The 16,708-nt window shown below is 40.7% G+C and overlaps 1 protein-coding gene across 3 annotated transcripts in view; it reads right to left on the minus strand.

Moving 5' to 3' along the window:
- LHFPL2 (LHFPL tetraspan subfamily member 2) overlaps nt 1–16,708 on the minus strand; it is a 105,122-nt gene that overhangs the window by 12,670 nt on the left and 75,744 nt on the right. For 2 of the 3 annotated variants that reach the window (XM_083465547.1, XM_083465548.1), the window contains exon 3: nt 3,213–3,964. In XM_083465547.1, coding sequence (XP_083321673.1) covers nt 3,213–3,642 — 430 coding nt within the window. In that variant the 5' untranslated portion in view covers nt 3,643–3,964. Of the gene's footprint in view, nt 1–3,212; nt 3,965–4,188; nt 4,255–16,708 lie in introns of those variants that run through there. The other variant, XM_083465549.1, reaches the window with a different exon arrangement.

Consider the following 16,708-nt stretch of genomic DNA (forward strand, 5'->3'; position numbering starts at 1 on the left):
TTCTTTCCTTAACAGTATGGCTTCTAAATGTTTACAAAATGAAGATTGCTGCTTCCCCACTTTAAGAACAGAAAGGAACTGTGAGCACTGGAGGATAACAGGAATCCCAAAAGGAACCTTTTAATCAGAAGACAGATTATTTGCAGACAGACTAAAAAGCTCCTTGGCCTAAGATGTGTGTGGGCTCACTGTGACTTGGCAGCCCTACATGCTCATGCAGATGAAGGTCTTGGACTAAACCCTTAGAAGGACATTCTGTAATCTTCATTTTACGCACCATTTAAGTCACAGCCTACAAAACTGGTCAGAAATTCAACAACTTGTGTACAGTTATCTTCTTCCCACAAATTCCAGGAAAAAGATTAAATATTAATCATCACAATTTCTTTGAGATTTTAAAGATAACCTGGGCAGTAATCCTTACTAGGTAATTATCACTGGACTTAATCTTCTTCTTCTTCTTTGGCAATCACTTGTAGCCGAGTAAGATTGTCTTCCATGAAAACAGTCTTAACAGTGAGCCTGTAAGTGACTGTGGAGGCCAATTTTGCATGCACACACACATCCTTCCACAGTGGGGACATAGGTTTCTGGGTGGGAGTTGATCACAGTGAGGGTTTGCCAAGCGTGCCTTCCTCTTAGCTCATTTCTACCTTTTGTCTTCAAAACCCATGACACCTTTGGTAAAGGCTGTTCTCCAACTGGAGCGCCTGCAGGCCAGTGTTTCCCAGTTGTCAGTGTTTATACTACATTTTTAAAGATTTGCCTTGAGAACACCTTTAAACCTCTTTTATTGTCCACCAGTATTTCGCCTTCCATTCTTAAGTTGGGAATAGAGTAGTTGCTTTGGAAGACAATAATCAGACACCTGAACAACATGACCAGTCCAATGAAGTTGATGTTGAAGAATCATTGCTTTGACACTGGTGATCTTTTCTTCTTCCAGTACACTGACATTAGTTTGTCTGTCTTCCCAAGTGATGTGTAATTTTTTTCAGAGACATCGTTGATGGAATCTTTTGAGGAGTTGGGAGATGGTGTTTGTAAGTGGTCCTTGTTTCGCAAGAGTACAGTAAAGTTGGTTGTAAACGAGCATTTGGGTTTCCCTGTGAATGTCCCAGTCTTCAAACACTTGGCACTACAATCAGGAGAAAGCTGCGCTGGCAGAGCTCAGGCGATGCTGGATTTCGGCATCAATGTCAGCCCTTGTGGAAAGATAACTGCCCAGGTAGGAAAAGGCATCAACATTTTCCACCATTACACTGTTAAGTTGGATTTGTGGCACTGCAGAGGGGTTTTTTGTGCTTGTTGGTCCAGCACTTTGGTTTTTGTTTTGATATTGAGCTATGCTATATCCCACACCACCATTCCCCCTGTGCAAAGGAGTTGTCCCTTCTTTCCTCTCGTCTCCTGCATTCCCCCGTTACTCACTCTCAAAATCTGTTCCAGAGGTTTAGGGGGCCTTCTGGAGCAGATTTTGGGGGTGCATTGGGTGCAAAGAGGAAAGTGAAGTCTTGATGTGTGAGAACTCTGCATACAGCATTGGATTTCTGAGTAAATATGTATAAGTTTGCCCTGTTAATCAAGAATATTCTAAATGATTGAAAGTGCTTGTGCTTTGACAGCTGTTGGAAATGTAAGGTGATAAGAAAAAGAGTACCATCTGTGTCCCAAGTACACATAAAAAAACCAATCAAAACCAGGTCTGCTTCTGCAAAATATTTGCACTTTACAGATACAACTCTGAAAAATAAAACTTCATGGATGTATTTAAGCTAGGCTTCAATCCAGCTATGAGGGAATATTTTAATAGTCCTATCTGTTTACAGCCATGCTGGCAGACTACTTGAACCATTTGCTTAAGCACTTTGCAAGAGCAAGAATTAAGAAACTTGTGCATCGTGACTGTCAAACGTCATCAGCAGAACACTGGCAACATTCCAGGTGCAATAGCACTGCCATGACAAAGAATCACTGAACTCAGTAAAGAGTCATCTCGAGATTACTAATTCTGTAGCCACAACATAATTTACAAGGAACTAAATGTTTAAAGATTGGTTGCTTTCCATCTACGGATGATATTCACATTAGTCGTAGTTTTGTTTGTTTGTTTCAGAACGAAAGTACAACCAAAAGGGTTCAGATACAGAAGTGGTTCCTTCTCTGATTTATAATGGTTTGTGGCTGACCCACCATTTTCTTATCTGGTTTGCTTAGGATTCTCTTAAGAGAAAAAAGATGGTGGTGGGGAAAGATATGAATTGCTGGTTCATACATAATGTATTTAAGAGCTCTTCAGAGAAAAGGTAGGGTTATAAATGCAATAAATAGATAACAACCTTCTCCTGTACCCTCCCTCCCCTCACACCTTATGATTCCTTTCCTTGCTTCCTGGTTTGAGACAAATCAGTTTGCCATTTTGTGCTAGTCACACAGCTAAGGACTGGAATCAAAGATGAAATGGTGGTTTCTAGAACTATGAGTAGTATAATTTCAGCTTCAGCCCTGTATAACTGAAGGAGCCTCTCCACCCCATCATTCAGCCCAGACACTGAGGGCCAGCTCTAAGGGCCTTCTGGTGGTTCCCTCAATGTACAACCAGGCAGAAGGCATTTTCGGCAGTCACACTCACCCTGTGGAACAACCTCCCGTCAAATGTCAAAGAGTTAAACAACTATATAACTTTTGTAGACATCTGAAGGCAGCCCTGTTTCAGGAAGCTTTTAATGCTTGATGTGATTCCCCCCCCCTCTGTATTCTTGTTGGAAGCTGCCTAGAGTGGCTGGGGCAACCCAGTCAGATAGGTGGAGTATAAAACAGATGATGATGATGATGATGATGATGACAAACCATATTTGCTGATTCAAACTATGTGTCATGTTAAGGAGAAGGGTCTGAGGGTATCTAAACAGCTTCTCACAGTGCAGAAAAGATATAGGTACTTTAAAGTAAACTACAACATAGACATTCTTCTGAGAAATATCCAGAACACCTGCTAGCTATAAAGGAAACTTTAGCTAGTGTCTTAAATTTTACCCTGACCATAATCCTGAATTATAACATGGGCTTGTTAAATGCAGTCTTCTGGAGACTAAGCTACTTGAACAGGTCTTTACATTTAGCATAAAGAAAATCTTGTTGAGAATGCATCCTTATCCACATACCACAAACATATCCAATATGTTTCACTTTTTGCCTTTTCATACACTTACCTGCAATCCCTTGTAGCAGCCCACAGACATTAAAAATACTTTTCTTCATAACGCTCTGTACACACATGGTGAAAACAGATACAAATGCAACAGCACAGAGTATCATGATCCCCGCAGCAAGGAAAATAGCCGTCGCCTGCCAGAATCCACTGGCAATCTCGTTGAAGTTTTCAGCATAAGGGCCACAAAGCGTGTCGGGCATCGATGATTTCATGTGTGAGAGTCTGATGCAACGTCCGTAGATCCCTAAGGTTGGACGAAACGGCTCCAGCGATCCTCCCATCCCATTGTCCATGCCCTCAGAATTCCCAGGTTTTGCCTTGCCAATCAGCCAATCAGCACTCATGAAGGCTATGAGCTCTGCAAATGCCACAACAATACTCAGGAGCGTCCACAGCATTGAGCGGCAAGTGACAATGACATGACACATATTGCTGTCCAAGTGCTTGCAGCCAAAGCAGTTCAGAGCCTGAAATATGAATGGAAATTAATGGGGGGTGGGTATGATCCCGTTTCCACTCAGCTCTTCTCCAGTAGCAGAAATGGGAGGTATTCTCAGCAGAAGTTAGATAAGCAACATTTTGCAGGCAGTCCATTCATTGATTCTGAACGTTTAGTTTCTCTTTCCTCCTCTTCCGTTGCAGCGCACTGAAGTATGTGTGTCTGTGTTAATAATATTCATACTGGCACATGACGTTACAATAGTGTGTGGGAAGCTCCAGAGAACAGCCTACTGGTTTGACATCACATACCTAAAAGAGAGAAAAGAAGAAGGGTGTGGGGGGAGAGAATGTTAGCCCTGAAGGGAGAAAAAAATGTTTTAACTATACCCCCACGGTTTTTGTGAACAATCCAAGTTTTTAAATCAACATCTAATAGTTTTAACATGGGCTTGTCAAATGCAGTCTGCTGGAGGCTTTCCCAGTTTTTAACCTCAGCAGGGTTATTAATCTCCTGAGGCAGCGCCTGTACTTACAGTATCAGTTCCACACCATCCGATTTACCAGTTGTTTGTCAAAAGCTTTACAAGTTTCACAGAAACTCCCAAGCACACCCATCCATTCAAACTCCTCCTTGGAAATTACACGCCAGTGGTAGCTGTCCAGGTAAAGGAAGATTGAATGAAAATAAAAAGACTGAACTGCCTTGTCTATGAGCACAAAGGCACAGTTCAATCAGAAGGTTTTTCTTTGGCTTTAACAGAGTATTTTATTTAGGCTTGACAAATTCTAGGGTGGCTTACGATCAATATTTAAAGACAAAAATAGAAACTGTAAAAAAATAAAAATCAACAGAGAGCACCAGAGAAAATAAACTTGATCTAATAGTGCAGAAGCTGCGGTGAATGCAAAGATCTTCCTCTGGCACTGGAAGGATGAGAGTTTGTGCCAGGGAAGCATCCCTGGGGAAAGCATTCCACAGACTGGGTGGCTAGAGCTGAAGAGTCCCCTTTCGCCACCATTGATCTGACCTTTGAAGGTGGGACAACCTATAGGACACGGGTTCCCAAACTGTGGTCCATGAACCAACAGTGGTCCATAACCATCATTCAGGTAGTTCAATGCATGTCTGAGAATACAAATTGCAACGCAATAAAAATATAAGAAATAAAAGAAGCAATAAAAAAATCATACAGCATCCAGTGCATTGCAATTGCTACAAGAGGCAGGAAAATCATTAAGTGGATCATCAATAATTTTCAAGTGGTCCATGGGGGGAAACGTTTGGGAACCATTGTTATAGAAGGACTTTGAAAGTTTTCTCTTATCATTTGGACAGCTTCGTGTGGTAGAATAGCACATAACATAACAATGGACGAGAGGGAATAGTTAATTTTGTTTGCACTACAGAATAAAGCCTGGTGCACTTGAGCAAACCAGAGGGCAGAAGATGCATTTCTGCCACTGAAGTTACTAAGTATGTTTAGGCCCTGTAAATTACCTGAATTGGAGACCACCTGAGACCATTCTGAACTCCTTGAGCAAGAGAGAGGAGAAGTGTGATTTAAATAAATAAGTTGTAGTTGCTCTTTAAGCAGAAACCATGCAAGGGGATTTCATCACAACAAATCATTCAGAGGTTTGCCACAAGGATCTAGTAAAATTGTGTGCACCATCCACCACCAAATACTAAAAAGGCGGCATGCTCTACATCAGTTTTCCCTAATCTGTGGCCCTCTATATGTTGTCAAACTACAACTCCTATTATTTCTGAACATTGGCGATGGTGGCTGGGGCTGATGGAAGCTGCAGACCAATAAAATCTGGAGAGTGCAACGTTGGGGAAGGCTGATCTTATATGACTTGGTGGATGGATGCTCTTAGCCTATGAAGAAAGGAACCAAAAAAGGTTGGTTTAAGATAGGCACCAGTTAATTTTATAATGGATGACAGAAAGTGAAGCTTTATTAGGGATTGGTGTATTTTCTTAATTTTAAAAGGGAATTAAATGTCCCAACCTCTGGTACACTCAAAGAGAGTAAGCAAAGAGCTAATTCAGTTCACAACTTGACTTCTGGCAGAAATTAAAGGACAAGCAGTGTTATCGTCAGGCAGACTGATGGGCATGTGGTGCAAACACACCCTCTGTAAATAGCAAAAGCTGGGAGATAACGTATCAGCTGCCAAAACAGCAAATTCTCTCAGCATGCCCCATTTCAATAATACACCGGAAGGAAGGAACTGTAATAATAGTTTCTTTTGACACTGCCCGTGCTATAAAAAGGAGGTGAAGAGTTTAACTCTTGCTCAGGAAGCAAAGCAATTAATATTTTCAACATGGATCAGAACAAGTTGTTAAGTTTGGAAGAGAAACATTACACAGCTACTGAACTTGGTTTGGTATAAGAAGAATAATCTGAACAGTTTCTGCAGAGAAATTGTTCACAGGAAAAAGCAAGGTTCATACTAACTTTGCAAGGTGTGGATGTCATCGGAATGCCGAAAGGAAAAGTAATAAAGGCATGAATCATCTGTTATGAGCAGCACAAGGATAACAAAGTTCAAAGCTTCCAGATATGGTTCAGCTCCCATCTAGTGTGCAAAAAACAGGGTGCACAAGCCAAAACCACGCAGAGGCTGAATGCACGGAACTGCCAGCCCCAGGAGCAGAATGCAATATTCCCTACCCCTATGTCACAATCATGTGAGGTGAGATCCTCAGGTGGTGCCAAGGAAAAAATTGAGTCCCCTGCATTTTCCAGCTATGCGTCTAGCAGCGTACGCTAAAGCCATCATTTCTACTCAGGTCATTATTGCTGTGACAGCATACAGATCTGGCTAAGGGATGGTGGAATCTTGGCAGTTCTGATTTCTCGCATTATCTCATTTTCCTGTTAAATTTGGTTTGCCCTATTTCTGTATCAAGTATGCAATTTTTTTTAAAGAAAAGAAACAAAAGGTCTCCTAATATACTAACTTTTGTAACCTTCTGCACACCATTTTCCCCAACGTAATGCATTTTTATGCATTATGTTCACTAGTATGCACATTTTAATATGCATTTTTAGTTGAAAACTTGTATCTCAAAATTTGAAATGCAAATTTCATAGAGAGCTGAGTTACATTTTATGCACTGGAAATGTGAATTAGGTAGATTTGCATTAAAATAAGAATAGACACCAATCTTATCTACCATTCCTAGCCTGGCTGCAGGCAAGTGGGTTCAACAGACAGGCTGTAGCTGGTGGAGTCGTGCAGAGGCAAAGCACAAGGAAATATTTCCTAGTGGGTCATACACTCATTCAAAGTAGATGGTAATATTAGTTCCTTAAGTGCAGGGTTTTTGTTCTTATTAAAGCACAAATCTTCAGTGCAGGGGAAATCTGGATTGAGACCATGGGTGGTGGGGAGGAGATTTCAAAACTCTGGAGCTAATGGGTCTCTGATCCAAATTGGGACCATAACAGGAAATAAAGCGTTAAAACCTGTAACTCACTCTAGGGTAAGACAGCCTTCCTCAACCTCATGCCCTCTAAATATTTCAGTGCAAAACTCCCATCATCCCTGAGCCTTCACCATGCTGAGTGGGGCTAATTGTGAGCTGTGGTACAAAATATATGCAGGGAATTAAGGAAGGGAAGGTTGGTCTAAGGGTTGACAGAAACAACCATCCGGGCAGCCATGTGGTCCCCTGGATTTATATCCTAATCTATATCAAATACCATCAATTGCATTACAAACATAGATGAGACATTTCAAAAGAACACTGGATTGTACCCAGCTAAGGCATGACATGATGCTATATTCCCTGCAAATTGATTCCTCGTTTCCTCTTACACAGCATTACTAACAGGAGCATTTGTATCAATACAGTCAACATTAGCACAATGATGATCAGTATCAATAGGGAAATTATTATTGTCATCCTTATTATCAGTGCAACTGCATGCATGCTTATTTAGAAGCAAGTCCCAATCAGTTCAATGGAACTTTCAATATATCATCTGTTAGCCTTATGTTGTGGTGAAAGCTATTTATTAGCTTGGCTGTTTCAACCAGTTTATAATCCATGGCAGAGCTTCTTATTTTCCAAAATGTCCTTTTTATGAGTGTCATAATCCATGGAGAATAAAGGAGTATACTTTCCCTTTCAGGCAAAATCCTGTCCTGAATAAAATCCCAGTGTTGTCTAGGTTTATTGCATTACATGAATACTAGGGGCAGTCATTCCACAAAGAAAGTTCTTTTTCTATCTGAAAATGATAAAAGGCATTTAATTGGAGTTGTGAGACAACTTTCCCCAGTTATCAATTTCATGAACAATCTAGAGTCTTTGGGAGATATTCAGTAACAGCTAATTCAGAAATGGCAACAACTGCATGAAATCATGAAAACCTAGGATTAACAATGTGTTGAATAGTTTATCCAACATAAACTGAATTATTCTCTATTATTCTTTGCACGGTTTCCTTTTAAAGGTTTTATAGCTGACAACAGTTCGCACTTACATTTCCACAGAGCAGAATGAGCACCAAATGTTTTGCTAAGAACAATAAAAGATTTCAGGAACTGCCTGATACTAGCAGTTCTTTTCACTGTGATAGGCAGCCATTCTCAATGATAGCCAACGTGGTGCCCTCCTCATGCTGTTCGACCAGAACTGCCATCAGTCCCAGCCAACATGGCCAGTAATCAAGGATGGTGGAAACTGTAGTTCAAAACATGGGATCAGAGATGGTGTTAGGGAGGGGTCTCCTCCAACCCAGTACACTTGGAGATGCTGACCTGAAACCTGTGGCCTATCACTGTGATAAATGCCCTCATCCTAGTAATTTGTTTTCTCTCTCTCCTCAGGACACAAGAGTGGAAATCACACAAAACTGTGAATACTCCTATGTGCATTAACACTCGTAAGTGTTCACCATGAAGGCACACAAAAGGCATTTCTTTTGCCACAGTAACCTCAAGATTTTCTAGCCCTTATGACTGCAGTGTAGACTTCAAAGTGTGTGGGTGACAACTGGTGAAATTTCAAACACTGGCAAAGGGGAACCAATCAGTTTCCCGGAGGTTAGGGGCATGCATTTAGTGTTTCCCGCACCCAATGAGAAGCAGCATGTATGTACTGTATGTATATATGTATGTATGTATGTATGTATGTACAGTCGTACCTCGGGTTACATACGCTTCAGGTTACATACACTTCAGGTTACACACTCCACTAACCCAGAAATAGTGCTTCAAGTTAAGAACTTTGCTTCAGGATAAGAACAGAAATTGGGCTCCGGCGGCGCGGTGGCAGCAGGGGGCCCCATTAGCTAAAGTGGTGCTTCAGGTTAAGAACAGTTTCAGGTTAAATACGGACCTCCGGAACGACTTAAGTACCACTGTATTTAAAGGAACAAAATATAAGCAAACATATGCACTTTCCCCTTAATTTACTCACACAGAATTTTTATTCATTTTAGTGCAAAGTACACATACTTCTGTACCATAGAGCTTCTGAGCTTCTGGAGGAGCTTTCTTGCCCTGTGTTTTGCATCACAAAGCATGACATATAACTGCAAAAACAAACAAACCAAAGCCAAACACTGATATAAAGGCTGAATTCCGAGTTTTGGATTGACATAGTTGGAACAGGAATTACCTTCAGATTAGACTGGTTGCTAATCCTGGAGGTCCCACCACGACACTCTTTTACTGTAGGGCCTACAGTGTTAGTACAGATTGTCTGCTTAAGCCATCCGTGTTTGTTTTACTCAAGTTCCCTGCTTGGCAGAAGATCCAGTCATCCTTCCTCCTCTCCATTTAGAGCATATGGTAATTAGAAGGATGTAGTAGGCTAATCTCTTTAAGGTTATTTGGGATATGAAGAATCTGGCCTCTATTGCAAGGCTTTCATCCCATTCTAAAAGTACAAATTCTACGATTCTATTTTCTATTGAAAGAAAGCACAAGCCTGAATGTGTATCACAAGTCCCCTAAACTTTGCAGTCTCCCCTGTTTTATTAACTAATAAATCATCTTTAGAAAAGTGCCTTTTGGCTCAACTAAAATAAACAGCTGAAGTGAGGGCCACACAGGCAGCTGAAACGGGACCTTTTTTAAAAGAGAGAGAGAGAGGAAAGAAAGCAGCAGCTGCAGGCACAGCAAGTCCTTTTCTTCTCATGCTCAATTCAGTCTGCAATGAAATCCTGCAGAGGGGTTTGTATATCTTTTGTTTACCAAACACAAGGTTAACATCTTGATGTCTAAAATGAGGAAGGGCTGCTAGAGCCTTGGCACTGGTTCCATGAGCTGTTATTCATTAGTGGATCTACCTCATTCTGAGAATGCTTTGAGCGATGAATAACAGAGGTAGTGGCTATTTAGATGCTGATGGTTTTAAATTATTGCCATTTAAAGACACACATACGAACTCATGTTGGTTGTGCTCATGAAAAAAAACAGGAGGCTTCCAGCCAGCTTAGTACAACTTGGCTAAGCTCTCATTTCCATTACGCCTCCTACTGAGATGTTCCTATAGCTTATTCTATGCAGAGGAAGAGCAAACTAGATAATGGATACTAGTGCATTTGGCTGTAACTGCTGCTATTTCCTGTCTCATTGAACATGCTTCAAATGTATTTTCCATACATGCTTTAAAAAAGCAGATATGAGTATTAATCAAAATTCTGACATCTCAGTCTTTTCAGAATAGATCTACTCTTGTTTTACCAGCATTCTCTCTCTGGTCTCCACTGCAGATCTCAGTATTCCACCGAATGCAGGAGAGGATAAGAAGCAGGTAAATGATACCTTTTGCTGATAACTACACTTATAAATGGGCCCCTAATTTTAACTGAACAAGTCCTATTTAAGAGTAGACCCATGAAACTGATAGGCATTACTTAGGCCCATTTATTTCAGTGGGTCTACTCTGAAAAGCACTAGCATTGACTACAACCTGGAGACCAGAACAGTCAGTAATACCGACCCTATTCACTCCTACACAGGATGAGGCCCAGGCAAAGGGCTCTTTAACACCTTCCTACTGTGTGGGGGCAGTAAAAAGATTTTGGCAAAGATTTTGCCTTACTATGCATGTCAGGCTGCAATCCTATACCCACGTACCCAGGAGTAAACTCCCATTGGACTCAAACTGCTGATTAGACATGTATAGGGTTACATGGTTAATCACTTCTCCAGGCACAAGGATCTTTAAGTCCTTTACCTCACCACCACTACCAAGTAGCTACAGGGTTTCTTTAAGAATCCTCCCCTTATGTACCTCAGCTGCTTCATGCCTTCGTTTGCATACAGCAGCGAGCATCTGCAGCGCATAAAATGCAGAAATCTGCCAGAACCTCTGCTGATGTTGAACTGCGGAAAGAACACAAGTGAGTCTTAGCCTGTGCTTCAGGTTACATGGGAGAAAATAGCTGATGTATTATCCCTAGAACCAGTAGGCACTGCAGGGGCCAGAGATAGGAAATCCCTGGGTCACCTATCCCTTAGTATGCCACATGGTTCATGTATACCTGAAGGAGCGTCTCCACCCCCATCGCTCAACCCAGACACTGAGGTCCTCCTCCGAGGGTCTTCTGGTGGTTCTCTTGCTGTGAGAAGTGAAGTTACAAGGAATCAGGCTGAGGGCCTTTTCAGTAGTGGCACCCTCCCTGTGGAATGCCCTCCCTTCAGATGTCAAGGAGATAAAGAACTACACAACTTTTAGAAGACATCTGAATGCAGCCCAGCATCAGGAAGTTTTTAATGTTTGATGTTTTATTATGTTTCAATATGTGCTGTAAGTCGTTCAGAGTAGCTGGGGGAATGCAGCCAGATGGGTGGGGTATTATTATTATTATTATTATTATTATTATTATTATTAATTAAACTGGGTGGACAAGCAGATACCTGACCAAGCATTACTACACCTCTGCTTCCCTGGATTTCCAAATGGTTGACACATAAGGCAACAATTACATGCATAAAACTAGTGTAGATAGATAGATATCGATAGTGATTTCTAATGCTAGAAAGGAAATATGCCACCCTGCTCTATGTGTAACATGAAAAGTGAAGTGAGAAACAACATGAAATGTACATATACATCAACTAGACCAGTGTTTGGGTCTCCACCTGTTTTTTGACTACAATTCCCATCATTCCCAGCCACTGCTAGCTAGGGATGATGAGAGTTGTAGCCCCAAAACAGCTGGAGACCCAAGCTTGGGGAACACTGAACTAGATGATGGGCTGCAGCTCCAGGTTAGAGCATCTGCTTTGCATGTGGAAGGTCCCTGGTTCAATCCTAGGCATCTTCAGGTAGCGCTGCCTGAAATCCTCAAGAGTCACGGCCAGTCAATGTAGACAATAATGAGCCAGGTGGACCAATGGTCTGACTCAGTATATGGCAACTTCCTATGTTCCTAATACCCTAAGGTTGTGATTCATAGCTGCACAATCTCATGTCAGCAAAACCTGACATTTTGTCCTTCAGTGGTAAAGAGGTCACACTCGTAATGTTTTTCAACATCATTGAAGCTCCAATTTCCCGGACCATGGGTTTGTTCCAATTACTCTTTGTTATTGCATTTCAAATTCCTTAGGCCCGTGGCCATAGCATTGTGTTTTGAAAACTTACTGAAGATTTGCTGTACTTGCAAAACATATTAAATCTTCTATATGGGAAAAGGAATGTAGACAGCATGGTATTTCTTGGTATCTCAAAAGAAAGGTGCAACTCCCCGGGGGGTACGGAGAGCTGTTACCCAGAGCAACATTGGCCACAAATACTGGCGTAACGTAACTGCTCAAGAATGTATCAGTTGGGAGGGAAATGAGGAGTTTTCACTCTTTTGTACCAGATGAAATCATTCTAGATGAAATCATTCAAAGTCCTGGAGTCCCAGATGAAACCCCCTTTCTTGTATGCATACAATAACATCATCCTCCCAACCAGAGCCAAATGCTCATTCTCCTGTAATTAGGACAACCTTGGAATGCTCTTCTCCTGCTCTAAATCTGGACTTCTAAAACTGAACTTTTAAAAAAAAGGGGGGGGGAGATGACCAACTGCTGTGTGGATCATTAATGCTTTATATGTGCATTGATACAAACTGTTCCTGAATAAATAACAGTTCAACATATTCTGAGAGTTCCCCTAAAGAACCCCATTCTACTGACCTCACAGGCTATGTCTTTAGATGGTAGATGCTGAGGAAAATCGACAGGCAGATAAATAGTGGGCTGTATTATTATTATCACTTTATACACAGGGCAGATTTTAGATAGAGATAGGAAGCCAAAATGCATCTATGTGTCAGGAGGCCCATGCTGAATGGAAGACTGTAGATCTATTTCTGTGTTCAGTTGGTGCACCAGTTGCTGCAAGACAGGCACTGGCTACCACCATTTATGCACTGGATATTTCTAGATTAGATTACTGTAATATCCACTATGTGGGGCTGCCCTTGAAGACACTGGAAAATTCAGCTTGTTTACATAACATGGGCATCTTACTGTTGCTGGGTATAGGCTGGTATGAACATATTAAAGGGCTCAATTATAATGCCACTTAGATTATAGTTGATACAGAAAGGCAGGTAGAAATTTTAGCACAAACAAACAAAAATATAATTCATACTTAGAAACAGCTTCAGTGGTTGCTAGTTTATTTCCAGGTCTGATCCAAGCTGCTCATTTTTACCTTTAAAATATTAAGTGGAATATGCTTTGAGAACATTTGGTTGAAAGGTGACCTATAAAAATTATGAAGAAGTTTACAAATAAGTAAATCAATAAAGTACTTTAATATGTGCTACAAATTGCCAAACTGGGATTGATCCAAAGCAAAGATGTTCACTGCCTCTTTACTCTTTCAGCCATTCAAAACATCCGAACATTCCCTAACTCATACAAAATTTAAAAAGCAAAGAGTGAAATAGAAGAACCCAGAAACATAAAAGGCTCTTGTCGTTTACTTTCTTTACTTTTAAGTAACAGTGCCTGCCAGTTATGTCAAGCCACCCCTAACAAGTGTTTAGCCTATTTTTAAAACTACCAGTGTTTGAAAACTTCCCTTAATAGTTTCCTCCATCTATTTATGGGTGTGAAGTTTTTCCTGATATATGACTTAAATTTTCCTCCTCAGCTGCACAGATTGAAGAAATAAGCTAGACATACACCCAAGAAGGAATCACATGTAGACTTTGGTTTTATCCACCCAAGCAGATTTTGTACCAGCTGATGCTGAATTGAGATATGGTACATCAACTATCATATGACTTTTTCACAGTCACAACAAAATAAGGCAATGCTTTCCTCTAACTGATATGCGTTACAATCATTCTCAAAGCTTAAAGTAAATACATCTGGTGCCGAGAACTACTGTGATCCAGTTTTGAGATGTCTGAAAGTGACTTCTTACTTAACTCCAGCTAGTCAGTCAGGCATTTTGTAAGAGTTAACATCCCAGGGTCAATTGTATAGCTGACCCACATTTTGTTAAAAAGCACATGCTTTCAGGTACTACAAAAAAATCACAACACAAGGGTAGTGATGGAGAAGAAATTTGGTTCAGTTAGAATTTTAATACCTAAATTGCACTTTCTGAAACAATAAGAAAACCAAAACACAGCTATCCTTTAATATTCAATGTTATCTGAATTTTGTGATGCAGCTTTCCAACCAAATAATGTGTTCAAAAATTGTATACTGGGACAAAGTATGTATTAAAATGTATCTATTAGTGAAATATTAGATAAAATGTATTATATCAGCAAAAATTGCTTGCAAAAATGTGTACATTGGGGAAATTTGCACTTAAACACTGATGAATTTTTATGAGGGATTCCCCCCCCCCAAAAAAAAGAAACCCTCAAATTAAAGTAGAAATGTGAAGAACTAAACTTAATACTTGGAAAAATGAGAAAATTAAATTTACAGACTTGTTTTTCTCTTGAAAAGGGTTTGATAGTAGACTTTCACCATAAATCAACTTCGCATTGCTATTCTAAAATCTGGATTGTTTGGCCAGTCTGAGCACAAAACCCAGGAATTACCAAAACCAAAAAACTTCAGTACTATATCCACTTACTAGACCATAAGTTCCACTGAACCCAATGGGACTTACTTCTGAGAAGACATGACTAGAATTGTGTTGTTAGTTGAGGAAGAACAATTTGCCACTGTGGCTCTGTTATAGTGCTTCATTAGTATACATGGGTAAATATTTCTGCTTTCCTACAAACTACATCTGTATGGGATAAATACACAACAGTATGTATTTCAACCGGTCGGGTGGTACTGTGGTCTAAACCACTGAGCCTAGGGCTTGCCAATTAGAAGGTTGGCGATTCGAATCCCCGCGACAGGGTGAGCTCCTGTTGTTTGGTCCCAGCTCCTGCCAACATAGCAGTTCGAAAGCACATCAAAGTGCAAGTAGATAAATAGTTACTGCTCGGGTGGGAAAGTAAATGGCGTTTCCATGCGCTGCTCTGGTTTCGCCAAAAGTGGCTTAGTCATGCTGGCCACATGACCCGGAAAAACTGTCTGCGGACAAATGCTGGCTCCCTCGGCCAGTACAGCGAGATGAGCGCCGCAACCCCAGAGTCATTCGCGACTGGAATTAACTGTCAGAGGTCCTTTACCTTTACCTTTATGTATTTTATCTCATATGATGCTTCACATGCCTCTCTTTTGCTACTTGAATCTGTGCACAATTGGTCACAACTTTCTAATAAAATAGATGCACATGTAACAGTGACTTGCAGCATTAATAATCCCTTGCTTTGAGAGGATACATAAGTTCTTTCTGCAGAACTAGATTTGCATTGGGAATCTGATTCACACACGCCACTCTGCAGGCAACAAGCGTTGAACATGCATGATTGAACAGGCTTTTAATATACATACCCAACCAGAATTAAATCACTAATACTGGCAGGAATTTTATATTCCTTGGGATTTTCCAACTCCTTTATCTGCTGGCTCAAATTGGAGAAGCAGCATGTAGAAGGATATTAACATCTCTCCTCACTCATGCAATTCAGTATCCTAATTGAGAGCCAATGTGGTGATTGCACTATGCTTGGTGAGATCCGTATTCTAAGTTACACTCAGCCATAAAGGTAACATTTGATCATTCACGATCTCTCAACCTAATCTACACCACAGGATTGTTGTAAGAATAAAATGGAAGGGCAGGGGAGAACCGTGGGTGCCACCTTGAGCTATGTGAAAGAAAGGCAGGATAAAAATGAAATAAATAATGCAGGTGGCATTTTAATTTTTCCACATGAACCATAAACAAACCAGTTGGTTCAGAAGTGCTAAACTGGCTATTGAACTTTTAGCAACCCAAACCAGTTGGAGCTGGACTTGACACAGCTGGGCAATTAGATTCCCTTATCACCACACATTACAAGCTACATGTTGTTCTCAGACTCCCATCTCCCACAATCACATTTCTGTATAGGAAATGTATACGTTCCGAAGCGCCCTGAGTAAAAGACCCAGCATCCTGACTAGGACTTGTGTGAATACAATCATTCTTTGTTGAATTCACAAATGTCGCATTTTAGGTCAGTTACAAGAAAGATGTTGTGTCGGTATTTTGCGGACAGATCATGAGATATGAACTGCAGGAAATGAAACTTGCTTAACAGCCACTTGTGAAAGACAGCATCTCAGTCGGGAACAATGTATGAGAAAGCAGCATGCAGAATAAATCACATGACTTACTGATTTATAGCTCATGCTTTACCAAGTGCTTTTATTTATTTTTAAGTTGATAGGCACCAACTCTTCAGGTTTTCAAACTCCATTCACATGCTTCAGTTTAGGTGTAGCATCTACAAATGTGTGAATGCCATAGTATGCATTGTGTAAATGTAATATGGTATGCATTGTTTATGCAGTCTATGAGGAGCTATTTTCATTAAAAGAACCCTAGCTCATTCCTCTGCTGCCTATTGTTTGCTTCTACATCAGCCACTTTTGCAGCTTTCCCCCAGCTGTTTCTTTCTCATTTGATTATTTTGCGCCCTTGTCTCTTTGCTCTTGCATTTCCTT

This window comes from Podarcis liolepis, assembly GCF_965112155.1.
Source record: "Podarcis liolepis genome assembly, chromosome: 11".
Classification (NCBI taxonomy): domain Eukaryota; kingdom Metazoa; phylum Chordata; class Lepidosauria; order Squamata; family Lacertidae; genus Podarcis; species Podarcis liolepis.